Genomic DNA, 19,566 nt, shown 5'->3' on the forward strand with positions numbered 1-19,566 from the left:
CAGTTGAAAATATCTGCAATATTCATCTACAATATTCACATCTAAGTTTTTCTTGACATTGTGTGAAGTTCCTGAACTTATTAAATAATGGGATACAATGTCAATGCCCACATTTAAGTTCCCTGCACTTGACCACTTACTTACATGAAGCATTTCCAGAGTTTGGCCAAAGTGGATGTGAAGACCGCGTTTTAAGACTTTTGAGTACTCAATGGGACACACTTAACCAGTGCATGCTTGTGATGCTTCATTTGCAAACGTTTTGCACAATATAATTCTTACGCGTTTGACTTCTCGGGAAATGTCAGTGGTATGACCCATTTCAGATGCATTCAAAATTACAACAAAAGTGGCTACATATAAACATAATTCAATTTTTCCATTTAAAATTTTAATTCAATTTAAATCAAAATGATTGCTAGGAACAAATCAATATTGCTGAATATTGGTAGGGACATGTTGTTGCCAAAAATATCAAGCACATGGCAAATACATTTGAATTTTATTGGCTGAAGGGGATGTCATATGATATTACTAAAACGTTATTTTTTTTTTTTGGTTGAACATTATTATTGTATTTTATTGTATATCAACAGTAAATGGGACGTTTCATATGAATAAACGTCCCATTTAGGGACGCTTATTCATCCAATAAGAAGTTAAACCCTATGGGACAACGTCATTTATAAATGATGCAAAGAAAATTGCATTTAAAATACAATTGTAATGTTTAAAATTAAAAAATTAAAAAAAATTAAAAACTTTTAGTAATATCATATGACATCCCCTTCAGCCAATAAAATTAAAATGTATTTGCAATGTGCTTGATATTTTTGGCAAAAAGGAAGTGAAGGAGGCATTAGCACATGTTAGGTCACATTGTGAGTTCATTTTAGACTACAAAATGCATATAAAATCCTTTTTTTTTTTTTTATATCATTGTACATCCGAATGTGTTTTCTAAAGTTTTTGGTGATTTTTAGTGCACAATTTGTAAAACAGTTCATTATGCATAAATGACAAAGTCCTTTTAGGGGATATATTTTTTCTGTGTAGCTGGCACTATTGTTCAGTGCTTGCAGGCAGTATAATAGTCTTTTTGCCTGTGTTTTAGGTTGATGTTAGTAAGTTTTATAGAAGACAGAGAGGAAAAGCTGTAGGCTACCTTTTCCAGAAACTATTGATGATAGAAAGTAGAAAGTTTTTTTCCAGAAAGTATCGAAGTTTAGAGAGTCGGACATGTAACCCGAAGGTTGCAGGTTTGATTCTCAATACCGACAGGAAACTACTGAGGTGCCTTTGAGCAAGGCATCTAACCCCCAATCGCTCCCCAGGCGCTACAGTGAATGGATGCCCTCTGCTCCGGGTGTGTGTGTCCACTGTTTGAAGTGTGTGTGTGTGTGTGTTCACTACTCACTACTCCTAATGTGTGAGCACTAACTTTGATGGGTTAAATGCAGAGGACACATTCAGAGAATGGTTTACCACACTTGGCCTTCACATGTCACTTTCATTTTCCTTCACTTAGTGACGGCAGTGCGCCAGAAAATGAGGTAGTAGAAAGAAAGGAAAAAGTTGAGGATCAAGGAGGATAGAAGCAGTGAGGGTGATGGCAGAGATGAAGAATATAAGTCATAGATTGTTGTGGAAGTCAGACATTTGGGTACATAATCCTGTGCCAGTTTGGAAGATTTGATTCATACTACAACCAAAGGTCAGATGGCAATGCCTATTGACCTCACTACACAAACAAAAATGAAGACAAAACAGGTCAAAATCGAGTTACATGTGGAAAGTGCGGGGTACACAGAAAAAGAGGAATCATCATTGATTTGTAATTCCAAGAAAGAAACCATGTCTTTAATGCTTTTTGAAACAGGTTTTACCACTACTTTGAAGTTGCATCAGAATTTGTTACATTTTTGACATTTTCACATCTGAGATCCAAATGAAATATAGCAGCACAAGACGAAATGGAATGTTAATAAAGCTTTTTAATGTTTTTATTTTTTTACACTAAGACCTTTTCACTACATTTCAGATAGTGAAAATGCATTTGAACGTGAAGTTTCAGACAATTTGCAGAAAGTAATTTACCCTATAGGACATTTACCCTAATATAGGACAAATATTTAATTCTAACAGTTATAAATGATGGCACCCTAAAAAAGGTAAAAGGTCAGATGTAGAAAAATAACTTTGTAAAATGATATTAGTCTTAAATATATGTAAAATATAAAGCCATAATTTTTTTCTAACTGTGATTTCATAATTAGTCCCAAAGAGGGTTAATATTTATTTTTTTCAGTTTAAAAACTCAAAAGCCCTCTTTTGGCCTTAATTAACATTCGGTTAGTAAATGCCTGTAGTTGAAAACAAACCCAAATAAATCAGTGTCATGTGCAGAATCTTTAAATAATTCCACTTGGATTTTAATTACAGATGAATAAAATCAACTTGAATCTCTGAAAACTCATAAAATCGAATAAAATGATTGTAACAAGTTGAATGGAGGGAAATAAAGATGTTGGTAATAAGAATCGAGTAGTCTTTGAAGACCTCTGTGTGATGTCATGTCTGAAACTTATGTGATCATGGCAAGAATAGATTGCAGATGTTCGTAAAGAATTATGCTGTATAATTTTTAGTCCCTTAGAGAATTCAAGTGCCTCAAAAGTTGTAGTAAACTAACATTGTTCAAGCTTTATGTATTATTATTATTATTATTAGCCTTCTGAACACGTTCTAATCCTAAATTAAACCGTTGCTATATGCATTGAACTTGATTTATTAAGTCTACAAATATGTTATTCCAAAAACATTATAAGTCACAATGTTTATTTCCATTACCAGATGTATCGTCTGATATACTGGCCCGAATGTTTTCTCTCCACGGGTCATTTAGAATGTTTTATTCAACAATCCAAGATTTTTCTCTTAGAAAACGAACAGATAAGCATTTGGAAAGCACTCATGTTATAAAGATGACGCTTTAATGATAACATTTCATAGCGGGTATTCGCTGCGGGCAGAGAGACATTTAAGCCATTATCTATACGCTCAATGCAATTAACGAATGCTTAATCTAACGAATAATTAATCAGCATGGGTATCATGCGACTTCCATATTCCTAAACGCAGTTTTGAGGTTTTCTAGGCAATTCAGATGGGACCTATACCACAGCATTCTTCATATACTGTTGGAATAGGCTGTCAGAAACTATTTCTCTGTCTGTTCAGGATACTTTCAGTGAACCACAAGACGTTTTGGAGCCTAGGTCGGTCTCTCTACGCACTGTGAGAGTGGATCGCTGCTGCCACCTGGAGCTGTCCGTTCAGCACCTGCGCAGCTCTTCCGCGCATTCAGCCCAACGTTGCTTCATCTGCAAGGTTAACCTACTATGGATTGCTATATCTTTATCTTAATGGTATACATCGCTTTAACAACATAAAAAGCAGTTGTGTGTGTAAACAAAAAAAAAAAAAAAAACTAAAAAAAAAACACTTGTCACAATCATTTCTGCCATTTTACGTGACTTAATGAGTTTTCAGTTTTAAGTCGATTTCCTTCATAAATACATTCAAAGTGGTCGAAAAAGTTAAGTTTTCAATTTTAGTGGGTTTAACATATGGTAGCAGAGCTATGATTTTAAAAATGCAACAACTCAATAGCCCCAAATTCGTAATCAAATATTTAAATACATTAAGGTCATATACAAAACGTATACAAATAACTTATCCTGAATTGCTTACTAATGAAATACGTTTTCTGCTTTTGAATTGAGCAAGTTGAAACATTTGCATCGCCTTTTCATTTGCACGCGAACGTCTCACGAGCGCTCACTTTGGATTGGTACGGTTCTTCTTAAGGTGTATCTACACACCACGCTTTACCCAATGGTTCTCGGAGACACTTTAAAGGGGAGGATATTTGCTTTGCTCTCGCAAGCCATTTTAGAACAACATGGTCAGTCATAGTTCGACAGCCAATGGTGAGTGCGCTCTGGTTGGACTTGCCTCTGCCTCTCCAGTCCCTTCTCGTGCTGCTGTCCTCTGCGTGAACGCGCGTGGTACCCAACGCTCGTGAAGAGGAGGAGGATGTGGCGCGCGGAGGGGAAATGGCTGCCGAAAACAAGCCGGAAGGTAAGTCAGAAACATCGGGGATATTTTTTACTTGTACGACAAGAGTGTGCGAGGGAAAAAAATTTGAGGCAGGCGAGGAAGAGCCGTCAGTTGAGAAGCGAGGAGCTTTTGGGATTTTAAAGCCTCTGTGTTTATCCTCACACACTCGTTATTCCAGCACGGAGACATCACATCACATCACCCTAGCCAGCATCGGTAGCTAGCCAGCAGTGTGCATCACATATATTTAAAAACAATCCGGAGCAAAAGCGCGAGAGCCTCTGAAAATTCAAAAATCCGCCTCGCGTTCCGTTTCCTTCAGCCTTAACGGTCGCGCTCAAAGCAAAACTTGTGAGACGACACGGCTGTCGATTTCTAACTTCTTTTTTCGATTTATCAAGCTTCTTCAGTTGCGTAAATTGTTTCAGAGTTTGCGGGTATAGAGTTCTGGAGACCGTAGTTTGACTTAAAACTACCTTATAACCTGGAGTCGTATAAAACACTACTGGTAAGCTTGTTTATTACTAGATTTTTTTTTTCTCTCAGTCACTTTCACGCGTACATAGACTCCAGCTGACCTTCTTTTTAGCGGTTTTGTGATGTGTGGTAAAAGCAATTTCACTTTGAAATTTGCTTCAAGGACACATTCTTCCATACCAGTTTGCCCCCTTTACGTCATATACACATAAACAGCAGTTTAAATCTCTGAACTAGATTATTGTATAACCTGAGAGTCTGATATTTCCAGACCTTTATAGAACCAATGGAATGTGTCGACAATAACGCAAAATTCATTTTTAATCTTTTGCCACGAAGGAAGATGATGTGTCATTGAAGATTATACATAACCATTTCTCTTTAACACTGTTTTGGATACTTTTCAGATTTGTCTCTAGAATGTATGAGACAACAAGAGTTGCTTTTACTCTGAGACACTCTAGTACAGTTGAATATAATGTATGTCCACAGTATGTCGCTGCTACATTTGGCTGAAATACAAATTCGTTTTTTTTATTCCTAATTATTTATGTCAGAAGTAGCAACGGAATTGTTTACTAGGCTATTATTAGGGCTCTATGACAATAATTACACTTTAAACAGGTTTGTCAAGCTGTCAACACTCTCATATAGCAGATTTCACTGTATATGTAACGTATGAACAACGAGGTTTTGGGAAGTCGTCATTAGTTGCGAGGATTTTTTGTTGGAATTCACCTTCAGTGTCAGATCAAAGTAAATCATATTTTTATTAGCCACAAGGTGGCGACATTGAGTTAAAATAAACTTATTTTAGGGAATCATGATATCATTTCTTACAAATATTCGATTGGCTAAAGCGAATATACAATCATTCTATCATGGTTTTTGATAGCAAACTAGCCTATAAAAAAACCTTTAAAGAAAGCAATATGAGTTTATAAATGATGCTGTGATAATGATATTTTCCTTATCATGATGCTAAATAGCCTAGTAGAAAGTGAAAGATAAGTTTGATTATAAAATCTCACTTCTGTGTAGTAAATTATGCACATTGATAAACTAATAAATTATCCTAATAAAAGTGGCATTAAAACATGACTCCAGACAAATCCAGGGTTCTGATTCTGAATATATAGCGATCCACAAGGAGGTGGTATTGAGCTTCTCAAATGTTCACTTTTATATTTTTAACACTGTGTCAGCTAAGAATACAAGCATTACCATAAATATACATCTCCGTTTGTTTTCAAAACAGCACTGAGGCTAACTACCTAAACTAGCTCTCTCTTTGTGTGTGTGTAATTGTGGGTGTGTGCATGTTAATAGTCAATTTCTGCATGTCTGTGTGTGCATTTCAGATTCAAACAAACACAACCAGCCTTGAAACGTGTCTCAGACTGGCCTGCTTCCTGCCAATGCATCTCAGTAACCAAGAGCTTTTTAGAAACCCTGACTTGTGACTCCCATTGCAGAACAGGCTCGGTTATTTTTGTCATGCTTGTCAGGTCAATGTATGGGGGAGGAGCTAGTGTTCCACACCTCCATATTAATGTAGAGTGCACTGCACTGTATAGCTACTACTAAATTCAGTAGTCCATATAGTGCGTTATATTTAAACTCTAGGCCTACACACTTTCAGCATGTATGCTAGGGGAGTTTTCCATTATACGTTTTAGCGCTGATTTTGCCTGTATTTTAACCTTTTGTCCTTGAAGCATTTAAAATGTTTGCATAGAGCATGGTTCTCCAGGGCCTTATTATTTGGCAGGGTTTTTTGCACATAAGGACAGGCTGTTCTTAGCTGGAGGCTGCTATGAAAACATGGTTAATGTCTCACGCACCCCATAGAGTTCTTCTGTCTCCTGATATGACCCAGCTCACTTTTTACAATGCCAGGAACTGGGACTGTACCTATGGAAGGTGGCGACCGTGGATTGAGATGTGCTGGAGAACTGCACAGTTAAAGGGACAGTTCACCCAAAAAATTATTTACTAATTTACTCACCCTCATCATCTTCCAAATCAGACTTTCTTTCCTCTGTGGAACACACACAAAAAAGATATTTAAAACAGACATTGATGACATTGGGGTGAGTAAATTATGACATAAGTGATTTAAATTTTTGGGTGAACAATTACTTTAAACAAAAATTTCAACTATGCTCCATATTTCTATACAGATCAATTTGAATTGGTGGTTCCTTCAGAGAATGGCAGAAAGGCTGTTATAGGGTGCTGTTTATTACAACAACTGACTATTAGTTGAAGCAGGGAGGATATAAGCTTACAAAGCAGGATTTATGATATATTGAGCCATTATGTAGAAAATTAACTTTTAAAGATCTCTGCATAGTCCTCTCCCCCACAGTTCTTAGTTTGAGAATATGCTTTTTAATTGAATTAGTGAATGGCAGGGATAGATGGAGATGGCACTTCTTCCTGGGGAGTCGTGACAGATCCTTTCGGCTTGTCTCGATCCTTCTCTACCTGCCTCACACAGAAACACACATTAACTTCATCGATTGGTGTAGCTTACTAAAATTGAGCCTCACCAAACAGCCCTGGGACCACAATGAGTGTGATTGCTGCCCTCATTGCTACCTGTTAAGGGCTATTTCTTGACTGTTTATTTCAACACCTACAGATTTATCAGTAAGACTGACGAGCAAAGTGAAAAAGTACAAGAAACACAGGCAGACACACAACACATGTCAGGAGTTTTTGAACAAATCAATTAGCATCGGAGTTACTATATGCAGTGGTCTAGATTGTTTTCTCCCTTGGCAGCGTAAAACCTTATAGACATTAACAGCTGGAGCCATCTATAATACTTTGTTATAGTTAATGAAAATGTGCATGCGGTCTCAAGTTACAAGGGAACCGGGTTGCTTTTACATTCCTCGTCCATACCCCTGCCTGCAAATGAAACTGCATTTTCTCCCCACAAGGCAGCACCCTTAGGCCAAAGTAATCCCTTTAAATGCACCCCTGAATGAGCTTGATAAAAAAAAGGGGAGAAGCAAATAGGCATGCTGAACTCTGAGGCCGAACGGTGCATATTGTTCGGGAGAGGTGTTCTTCAGCATGGAGATGGACACATTTGGGATGCATGGGCTTGCTGATGGGAGGGAGACCGGGGTTCGGCAGACATGACACTGCTGACCCCGGGAAACATTCTTATAAGTTCCTGCTATGTGCATGGGGGAAATAAACACTAAAACAAAGTTGTGAGCCATTGTACATCCGGGAATGTGTACTTTTCCCAGAATTCTTTTTTTCTTTCTCCACTCTCTCTCTTTGCTTCCTGAAGGACTGAAGAAAATCCGTAATCCGGATCGAATGTACAGATCAGCTGTGTGTTATTCGGCCCATGCTCCTCCTAAGAGTGTCAGTGATGACACAGAGACGAACAGTAAGAGCTGCTTATTAATATTGCATTCGTGGCATTGCTCGAAGGGGCCACTTGCTGCCTAATCTATTATTCATCCATCGATTCATTTATTTACCTCTTGATTTCATCTGTCGTCCTCTCCTCCTTTGGGATTTCCTGTTGGGGCTTTATGTGATGATTGACGAGTCAATGCTTTGATGGGGGTATGTTGTCGATATCAGATGTGTTGTTAGTAACTGAAAGTGTCAGTGGGTGGGTAAGACCTTGCACATCTCGTGCTCCAAATGCAAGCGTCGACCTTTGAAAAACATCCATCCAGAGATCCCAATAGCACAGCGTGACTGAGCTCTTCTATCTGTTGAAATAATTTGTCAATGCTACTAGACACTTTTCCCCTTAGAGTATAAAACATGCATATTTTATGTTGGACTTTTAGCATAAAGCATTTGTTGTGTTCAGATCATGTGTATGTTAATATGGCTTGATGTGTTGTAGAGCTCTGATTACCCTAGAAGTGGCACTGTTCTCATGTTTAATAGGCAGTATATTTTTTTTTCTCCTGGCACCTCTGAAGTCTTAGTTGATCTGTGTAATTAAGCCCGTTCATTTTTTGTGTAAATTTGTAAGTGGAGTTAAATCAGCCTCATCTTCTTGTTATGCTGTCTGCTTATTACGCCATGGAGTAGGCTAAGTCCTTGCCAATTCAAAGCTCAAAGATTTTAAGAGATGTAAAGTAAACTGCAGAAGTGGCTGTTTGCAGCCAGTCATGTTGATATTATTTCAGATGGTTTGTGTAGTATATATGTGAGCATGCCTCCTTTTGTATCTGTCTGTGCGTTAAGTATCAAGTCTCATGCTCTCATACACCAGCATGATTTAAAGGGTTAGTTCACCCAAAAATAAAAATTCCTGTCAGTAATTACTCACCCTCATGTTGTTCCAACCCTGTAAGACTTTCGTTCATCTTCGGAACACATTTTTGATTAAATCTGAGAGCTGGATCACTCCTCCATAGGCTTCTATGGGATCGAAACTTGCCGGCCCATAAAGTTAGAAAAGACAATATTTAAAATAGTCCAGGTTGACTACAGTGGCTCACCATAAGTTTATCAAGCGACGAGAATTCTTTTTGTGCCCAAAAACAAACAAAAATAACGACTTTATTCAACTATTCATTTTCATCTATGTGGGCCTCTGACGTGAGTTCATGTAGTGTAACAGCGCAGCGCTTCTGTGTTGTACGTCACACACATCACACACATGACCAGCGTCAGTCAAAAGTGAGCCTACATTCTGACGTACAACACAGAAGCGATGCGCTGTTACACTGTTTTGTTGCGCACAAAAAGTATTCTTTTCGATTGATAAACTTATGGTTGAGCCACTGTAGTCACTTGGACTATTTTAAACATTGTCTTTTCTTACTTTCTGGCTGGCAAGTTTCGATCCCATAGAAGCCTATGGAGGAGTGATCCAGCTCTCAGATTTAATAAAAAAATATCTTAATTTGTGTTCCGAAGATGAACGAAAGTCTCACGGGGTTGGAACAACATGAGGGTGAGTAATCACTAACAGAATTTTCATTTTTTGGTGAACTAACCCTTTAACCATTGTGTGTGCCTGTCTAGCGGCCCAGTTAATGTTGGGTGCCTAGAGGTTTTCGTATCACCAGGACAGTAAAAATGCAGCATGGCTTGGTGGAAACAGGTAGGCCTATGTGAGTAATCATGTGAGTAATTGTGGGAGTAGTTATGATAAGGATAAAGGGCTTTAGCGAGGATCTGGCGGCGTGTCCTTTACTGTCTGCTGTGTGCGAGTAAATGTGTGTGTGCATGTGTGCTCGCAGGTCCTCACCTCCTCTTTCCCTGAGATGGGATTTTCATGGATGGGTGAGCTTGGCTGAGGCTGAAAATACATAAGAAGGCTCGTTTTTCTCTTCAGTTTGTTGCAGGCGCTTTGGTAGCTGAATTAAGTCACTGTTTTGGGCTTTGTGGGTTTAGGCCAGTCTCATACTCATACTTTTAGATAAGATGTTCGTAATGATTTGGTCAACGTAGAACCAAAAAGGCTGCATAGTCTAGATTCAGTTTAGAAGTAACTTTCTCTATGTGAAAAATAAATGTATTACTGGCAAACTACAGCCAGAATTGTGAACGCACTAGTGGATACGGCTGGTCACTAATGTCTGCTGAGAGCTCATCAGATGTACCCAAGTCTCGGACATCACCCATTAAACCACATCAGTGTTTTAACAAGGCTGCCTGCTGGTGATTTGTCACAGTGGCTATAGCCAGCCTGACAAACAGCAATATGGGCAGACACAGCTGAACACTGCTGTGTAGCATGTCTAGTCTGAGGATTCAGGGCAAATAATGAAAAATAGAAAGTGTCTCAGTATTTCCTATGGCTATATACTAGCAGCATTCGAAGGCAGTGAAGGCAGACAGTTTGTCCATACATTTGCCTGGTTCACATTATTAATGTATTCCTTATATCATGTTATGCTTGTTATATGAGCTCACTTTGTTGTCTATCCTTTTACAGGCAATATTACTGCTATCTAATACATCATAAAGTTGAACAAGAACATAATCAGGTGGAAGAGAGATGCTGAAATTATGCTGTTTGTGCTCCTTAATTTAGACACAATCATCCTTTTGCTCAGCAAAGTCCAGGTTTTTGCAATTAATCAAGCATTGATTTTTCAAAGAGCAAAGCATGGAAAATAAATTATGTAATCTAGATTTAAAGAGATGGCACTGATTAACTGTCTATTCACAATAACAAAATAAAAGACCACAAAGCGTTGTATGCAGGAAACTGTGGACTGTGAACTAGATTATTTAAACTCGAAATATTGGCTAGAAGAAAAAAATAAAAAATAAAATAGTATGAGCCTGACAAAAAAAATGAATATTTAATTGGCAAAGTTGTAATGCTACAGTTGATTTTATGCCATACAAATCAGTTTAATATTACAAGAAATCTTTCAAACTGTTATGAGAAGCCTGTTAGTATTACATTTTTTAAAGTTACATTACTTTTGCACTTTGCCTAAAATGCTATATTGCTATTTGATTGGCTGTTAAACATACAACCTTTCATCCACAAGATCTAAAGCAGTGTCACATTCATATTAATGGACGCCAGGTCTTAAAGGTTTAAGATGTGGTTCTCTTTATTATGCCCTCAAGAGATGTTCAGTCACTCACAGTCAGTCGTGCCAAGAATAATTTTCTTACTTCTCACAACTATCTTGCTTAATTGTAACTGATTGCCACTGAATGGTAGCATATGATTTAGTCAACATTATGCTGGTTCAGAGGGCTTTTGCTATCATGCTTCAATCCATGCTTCTTTATTTCCTTTCAAGATAATAGCAAGGTCTAGCTTCTTATAATGTGGAAGTGCTCTCAGTCAGGTGCTAATTGTGACTTAGTGTTGAGGCTTGTTCCAGGTAATCATTTGTTCTTAGTTTGACATCCGTTTAAGAAAATGTATAGTTTATTTTGAGTAATGGATTTATTGATGTGGTGGTGTCAGAGATGTTTTATGATTTCAAGTGGCGATTCTATCTCTTAGATTAGATAAGCTAATTCACCAGAGAGTTATTGAGTGGAATATCAGTCATATGTAAATGGAGGAAATGAGAAGTATGTGAATGTGCAGGGCTCAACATTAAGCCTTTTCATGTGCTTGTCCTTCCGGACAAGCAACTTTTTTACTCTGACAAGTAAATAACAGATTTACTTGTCCGAGTAAAAAAGTTGCTTGTCCGGATTGTAAATATAATTGATTCTGAAGCAATATTCTCATCCGTGTTCAATCAGCGTTGATATATTTAAATCTGCATATTGTAATGCATGCACCTTTAAAGGGCATCCCCCTGCCTAACTTATTAAATGTATGCTTCATATTTCATTTTAAATTCCTAAATTTGATCAATAAATTAAATTATTTAGAATAATAAGACACTATAGGGCTGTTACCCTAGGTAGCGCTGATCAAATTAAATCATTTACACTGAAAAATTACAATTGCATTAAATAATGTTATGAGATTGTTTTAAATAAGAAACGTTGGAAAGAATGATACTTTTAAATATAACACTAAACCGCCAGTAGGTGGCGACAGGCGACCGTCTTAATGCGCGAGTCATTGATTAATTCATTCAAATGATTCGTTCAAACGACTGATTCATTCAAGAATGAGACAGGTGTTTATGAATGGAACATTGAATCTTTGACTCAACCGATTCGTTCAAAATGCTGAATCGTTCAGTAATGCAAACACCGTTGGGTGTTGCTGTGAGATGCGCTATGGTTCTGCTGTGATCTTTGTTTGGAACTATTATTGCTGCTGAAACAGAACAAAAACAGTCAATATTGCATCTAAAATGTAAGTGACTTAATTTTAACTGTTTATTGAACTGTTGTAGGAAATCAATATCACATTTTTAATTGTGATGGTATTCAGGAAAACAGCATTCGTCGTGTGAGGTTGCTTAACTGTCTGTATCATAGGCTATGTTAAAAATATAAAAACTCCACATTTTTAATACAATACAATACAATACAATTCTGAACAGACAACTAAACAAAATAACATGTAATTTAGTATAGGGTTCTGACAAAATATTCATTGTTGCAGTCTATTTGAAAATGTTTAATTAATTTGAATACATTATTTAAAAAAACGATTGAATGACTCACTCGTAAACACTTCACTTGCTTCATTACTGGATGAATCAGTGTTTTTGAACTAATCTTTTGAATGAATGATTCAATGGCAAATACATTTTTTAATAGTCACTTGTCACCACCTACTGGTGTAACAATGTAATTGACATACTCATTAATTGAAGTTAGTCTCAAAAGAAAGGTGATTTCCTCTATTTTGATCGCTACACTGTAAACTCGAATAAGTTTAAGTAAGCAGTACTCATACATTTTACTTGTTCTTAACTTGAAATGTTTGAGTTCACTAATTTAAACTTACATTTTTTATGTAACTTCAATGTGAACATTTTTATTAGTATAAACTTATACTAACTAGATAACAATAACAAGCTAGTTCATTAAATGCTACCTTTCTAATTTGCTAACAAGCAATAGCATGTTATAGAACTTGATGTATGAGTGCAACAATATAAAGCTTTTAAGGCGAGACACGGCAGGCAAAAACATCGATTTTTCATGCAGTGGTCAGTTCTGAGATTTTGGGCTAGTTTACTCCTTCAATATGTGTTCTTTCAAGCTGCTATAAAGAAAACGTTGAAAATATACATTAAGATGTTTATTTTATTACATTTTGTTTACTTGAGGCAGTAAGTTTCTCCCGAATTTACCAGGAAGTTAGCATTAACGCGACATGCCGAGATCCGTCTGTTTACTGAAGTCTGTCATGACCGGGATCGTTGTAAAGCTCTGAGTCTCCTGCACAACGCTATATAACCCAAATATGGGCATTTCCTTTCTATCAGTAACCAATCGTGAATGTCCAAAGGGGGATTTAAAGCTAACGACGATTTCTCATTTAGAGCTATTTAAATCTTTATCTGCCGTTTTCTCAAAATGAGTTTTTTGTCATTCTCCAGTAGAAACATCTCAGCCTATGTAGCACCTATGTACACCAAACTTTCCAGTTATACACTTAGCAGTATTCTGAAGATATTTTCAGAGGGATTTGTTAATAAATCAATCAATCATTTTAATAAAAAAAAAAATGGCGAAAATCTATTTTTTATGGCTATGGACAGTATATTTTGATTCCCTAGGTAATGAAAGCATATATCCTGAAATCCCTCTGAGTTTTTATTTTCATCTTGTGTGTAAACAAAATAAAAAAAGAATTTTGCACCTGGCTTTATCATATGTTCAGATCTATCTACCGAAAATATATGCAAAATCGTGCATATTTAATGAGATAATGCCTAATTTGCATAATTAAACATACAAATTTCTAAAACTTGTAATAATTTTTTTTTTTTATATACTTGTTGTGTAAGTAATCAACTGAGGAAATTTCATAGTGATATCTATTATTTTACAATTTTACCCTATTCACCTGTAGTGTCTCACCTTAACATGTTTGCTCTCAAATCAAGCCTCATTCACCACTACCACATGATGGTAACTATCCTAAAACCAACATTAACAGACATTCTTCTAAATTAGCATAACAAAACATTAATCACTTCTAAATCTCCCACTTAACATTAATCTTGCACACAATATACGTTATATTACATTTAATTTTAGCATTTACTCTCCCTTTCGTGTGCCATGGGCAAAGCATGCTGGGAAATAGAAATCCCAGCCGTTTCAGTTAAACTCAAGTTCATCTAAATGAAATATTTTTTGTTTGTTTTTTAATTCAGTTTACTTAAAATATACCAGTTCTATGAACATGAAAGAAAAAGAAAGTGCTAAATACTCATAAAAGTTAATTTGACTGAACTAATTAACTGAGCATGTATTTCTAGCAGGTAAATGCCGTAAATACATGACATCCGATCAAATTAAGTCAAGTCAAGTTTATTTGTATAGCGCTTTTCACAATACAGATTGTATCAAAGCAGCTTCACAGTATTAAATTAAAATAATACAACAAAGTTTGTTTCAAGATGAATTTATTGATTGATCAAATTAAATTAAATATCCCCAAAATATCCCCAACTGAGCAAGCCAAAGGCAACAGTGGCAAGGAACCGAAAAACTCCATCAAGTGACCTAATGGTGTCCTAAAACTCCATCAGGTGACCTAATGAAAAAAACCAAACAAAAAAAAAAACCTTGGGAGAACCCAGGCTCAGTCGGGGGCCAGTTCTCCTCTGGCATTGATGAGCTAGAGGCCGGATTGTAGTTTGAACTGTAGGATTATATGAATGCCTGGCTGAAGAGATGCGACTTTAATCTAGTTTTAAAAAAGATTGCGATCTCAATTCAAACACCCACGTAAATGACAATGATTAGCCTTTGTCTATTAAAAGGTTAGTTCACCCAAAAATGAAAATTCTCTCATTAATTTCTCACCCTCATGTCATTCCAAACCCATACGACTTTTGTTCATCTTCGGAACAAATTACCTAATCTTTTTTGGTCAAAACTTTCTGCATTCACACAAACAATTGTGTGATGAATGTCCCATGAACCCAAACCCATGAATATACCAATTCATGGGTTTGGTATATGATAGAGTGCAGATTATGTTGTCTTGGCAAATCGTGCTATACTGCCGTTCTCGACCATGTACCTTTGTAAAAGTGGGACTTTGGTGGGATTTCATAGTTACAGTTAGCTTTGCTACATTAAATCCATGGTGAATGTTGGTGATTTGTGAATTAAAAAGCCTTCTGTAACTTCATGGCACAATGTTTCTCCTGGTTTCCTGCACCGGCAGGAAAAAAGGTTGCAAAATGCAACTTTTTGGTCACAGTCTGGAGCCCTGATGAACCTCATTGGTTCTTGCACGTCAAGCAAACATGCTTGAGCTTTCGTTTACCACAACTGATGTGTGAGTTGATGAATGAGATATGTGAATAAAAGCCTAAATTCAATCTGTTCATCATATAAAGCGATCGTATCTCATAAGAAATTTTTTACTAAACCGCTCATATCATATGGATTAGTTTTACGATCTCTTTATGAGCGGTTTGAAGCGTCAAAGTGGTACTTGCGTAGCTCTCAACGGATGGACAGAAATCTCTCAAAGTCGTATGGGTTTGGAATGACATGAGGGTGAGAAATTAATGACAGAATTTTCATTTTTGGGTGAACTAACCTTTTAATAGACAAAGGCTAATCATTGTCATTTAGAAAAAAGATCACGTGGGTGTTTGAATTGAGATCGCAATCTTTTAACGATTAATTGTGCAGCGCTAATCCACATTAAAGGGGTGGTTTACTGCTTTTTTTCTTTGCATGATTGTGTTTATGGGGTGCAATATAACATGTCTTCGGGTTTTTTTGTTTTTTTAAAGTCTTATTTTTCATAAATTTCACCTTTATTGTAAGCCGCTTTCTCCTCTGTCATTTGAACGACCGGTTGACTTCCTGATTCTATGAAACCACTCCCTCGGAAACAGGCAATGGGCTCAGATTGGTTAGTTGGGCCGGTGTGTTGTAATTGGCTAAACTGCGTAGTGCATGTTGTCCGGAAACTTCACGCCCATTTCCTTTACGGGCGAAAGTTGCATGTGCTCCGGTCCAATGTAAATAATGGTGTCAATACTGCCGTATCAGTTTGAGCCAGAATCAGACCCAGAAAGCGGCAATGAAGAGAGTCAAGCAACCTCCGCAAACACGGCTCTTACAAAACGCTTCTGAATGGTACATTTTTTATTATTACTATTCTATTCTATTCTATTCTATTCTATTCTAATCTACTATTATTATATAAGAATTTCGATACGCTGTTACTTGAAAATGCTACTGCTGCTTGTTAGCTTTTGAGATACGGTTTTCTCCTGATTAAACATTTCATATAACTGAATAAATGACTGAGTAATACCGTTTTTTAAAGTTATTGTTTTAACTTCAGCAGCTGAAGTTGGCTGTTGCGATTACATATAATTTTTTGAACTTTATACACGTTATTCTTATACACACAAAATAGCATCGAACTAACTGGCTATAAACAAACAGCGTTGGCATTGGTTTACGTTCTTGATCAAATCGAAAAATTACGTCATAAAATATACATGGAAAATACATTTACAAAATTAGTACATAATTACAAATTCAGGTCCAAAATGTTTGTACGCGTTTGTACGTGTAAGTGGCTACTAAAGCCAGCGCTGGCATTTGTTTACGTCCTTGATAAAACTAAAACATTACGTCTGAAATTATACATGCAAACATTATTAAGTCTTACTCACAGGTTGTGGCCCAACAACTGCTGCCTCTGGTTTTAAAGTTGGAACTGCTTCATGTTTTAGTAACAGTTTCTTGTTGAATCCGGCATTGAATTTGTGGAGATTCTGGAAGCTGTCTTCCGTAAAACGCGCAGCACAGAGAGCTATTACGATTGACATTTTCAGGAACATAATCAAACATAAATTTTAGCCACATTGTTGACGAACTACAGCATCCGTATGAAGCCCGAACACAGAAGACCTGGCAGCTGGGTGAAAATAACACACTTTCGACGGCATGGCTACAGCTCTCCACTATAACTCTTCCTCTTCGACAAAGCCGCAGAAATATGGCCATGCCCCCTTTTTTGCATGGGTTAGTTACGTATAAAACCCGGGAAGTATCTCGTTGTAGTCCCATTCCAGTCGTTTTTGTAGGCATTAAACTTCCTGATTTTTAAAAGACGATATCTCTGCTTACGTTGAACTTTCAGCGCAGCAACTTTGCAGATATTGTTCATGCACCAACAGCAACATTACACACTATTTAAAATGAAAAAAGTGAAATCACAATCAACCACCCCTTTAATTCATTGTACATCTGCTGTAATTCTTCATGGCTTTTCTTACAGCTGTCTATTATTTGCTTGTGGCCCTTGTGCATGTACAAACACATAACTGTCACTTTTACTTGTGTATAAGTCCTGTATGCTTGTCTTTTCTTATTCCATGATGCTTAGAAGCGACATCTAAATATGTCGCCCCACAGGGCTATCATTATTTGTTCACATTGTCCTTTACATTGCTTCACAATATTCAATAACAAAGAAGATGGTGCACGATTTTCCCAAAACCCACAAGTGGACAAAAAAGGAATAGTTCACCCAAAAATGAAACTTTTCTCAGAATTTGGTGATTTCGGGCACTGTGATTTCTGCACAAAACACAGACAAAAAAATAGTTGAAACAGAATTTCACAGAGAAATGAAATTAATGAAAATGAATTTGGGCTGCACATTAATCACATTCAATCATGATATGGCATAGTACAATTTTATCACGCAAAAGGCTGTGATTCAATTCAATTAAAACAAAATTTGATAAAAATATGCAGCGGTGCACTGGTGTTAAAATTCTTGATATGGATAAGGTTATAATATTTATTTGTAGGGATGTCCCTATCAAGTTTTTTGTGCCCCTGATCCGAGACATTGTAGAGCTGCATGATTTTTTTTTGTTTCAAACTGAGATCACGATTCTCCCACGATTCTGAAAATACAACTAAACAAAATAAGTAGCCTATAATATGTAATTTTCTAGCGGTTCTGACAAAAAGTTAATTGCTACAGTCTATTCAAAATGGTTAAATATTTTTAATTAATATTTTTTTTTAAATCGGTTTGAATGAATGATTCAATGACTCACTCATAAATACTGTTTCATTACTGAATGAATCAGCCTGTTTGAACAAATCTCTTGACTGAATGATTAAATGACAAATATTTTTTTTAACAGTTACTTGTCACTACCTAGTGACGTAACAATGTAATCGATACAATCGTTATTTTCAGAAGGTGTTTTGAATCAAGATCGCGATCTTTTAACGATTAATCGTGCAGCTCTAAGTCAGTGAGTATCTGCTGATACCCGAGTCCCGATCCGATACTTGTATTTTCCTAGTGTTTGGTGCACACTTAAAGTACATTAAAGTTATTAAAATTAATCCAATGTATACAGTGATGTGCAGAGAGTTTCTCAGGGGCTCAAATGCAAAAAAGGTAAATCTATCACTATGGAGTAATTCCAATTATAACAATTATTCCAGTAATTATATTTATAGGCCTATATATATATATTTAATACATGGCTTGGTTGAATTCCAATGTAGAATTTGCCACGTTGCCATGAAAAACAGAGCGTTGCTATGGACGCAGGATTCTAACCGCAGAGACGGAACGGACTATTTTCTTTAGCGGAAGCAATACAATCGTTTTTAAATCAATAAACTCCTTTTTAAATCAATATTTTGTGTCAAACTATTGATTTATTTGGTGGGTAGCCATGTAATAAGCGGGATAATGTAGATCGAGGTGGTTGTTATAGCGAATACAACCCCTTCAGGCTGATTCAAGACCCCTTCGCTTCGCGTCGGGGTCCCGATCAGCCTGTCGGGGTTGTATTCGCTATAACAACCGCCTCGCCCTACATTATCCCTTACATATATATACTCACATTCTATATGAAGACATGGTAGATGTAAACATCTGTTACAATTGTAGACATTGTAAACAGACCACGTGGTCACAATTATGAATATGAGACTGCTGATATAAACTTCTTGTATTGTAAGTGTAAAATAAGCTTGCGGTGTCAGAATGCCAGTGTGTCAGTTAAGTCCAAAGCAAGACACACAATGCATTATGGCAACGACGTCTCAGGCGGCAGATCAAAATAAATAGTAAATAAATGACTTTTGAGTGATTTGTTACAAAAGTGCACATCAAAAATGCTAAATTCGGAAGCTCGAAAGTGTGTGTGATGCGCTAGAACAGACCTCATTGGTTGTCACGCGTCATACATTCCCATTAGAGCTTCTTTTCCTTTTAATATCAGTTTGGCAAACCCAGTTGAAGGTGCATACTGCCACCTACTGCATGACACCTGCGTGACAGCTGACGTAATCTAAAGGATCGGGATTGAAGCCAATACCAAACTGTTT

At 36.7% G+C, this 19,566-nt stretch overlaps 1 protein-coding gene across 1 annotated transcript in view; it reads left to right on the plus strand.

The window, feature by feature from the left end:
- The first annotated feature begins 3,989 nt into the window (after positions 1-3,989).
- The window catches only part of camta1a (calmodulin binding transcription activator 1a), a 410,486-nt gene continuing 394,909 nt past the window's right edge, over positions 3,990-19,566 (plus strand). The window contains 2 exon segments of the mRNA XM_082146099.1: positions 3,990-4,143; positions 7,913-8,014. Of these exon segments, the coding sequence (XP_082002225.1) occupies positions 4,119-4,143; positions 7,913-8,014 (127 nt within the window). The 5' untranslated portion in view covers positions 3,990-4,118.

Source organism: Leuciscus leuciscus (assembly GCF_965113295.1).
Source record: "Leuciscus leuciscus genome assembly, chromosome: 18".
In the NCBI taxonomy this organism is placed as follows: Eukaryota; Metazoa; Chordata; class Actinopteri; order Cypriniformes; family Leuciscidae; genus Leuciscus; species Leuciscus leuciscus.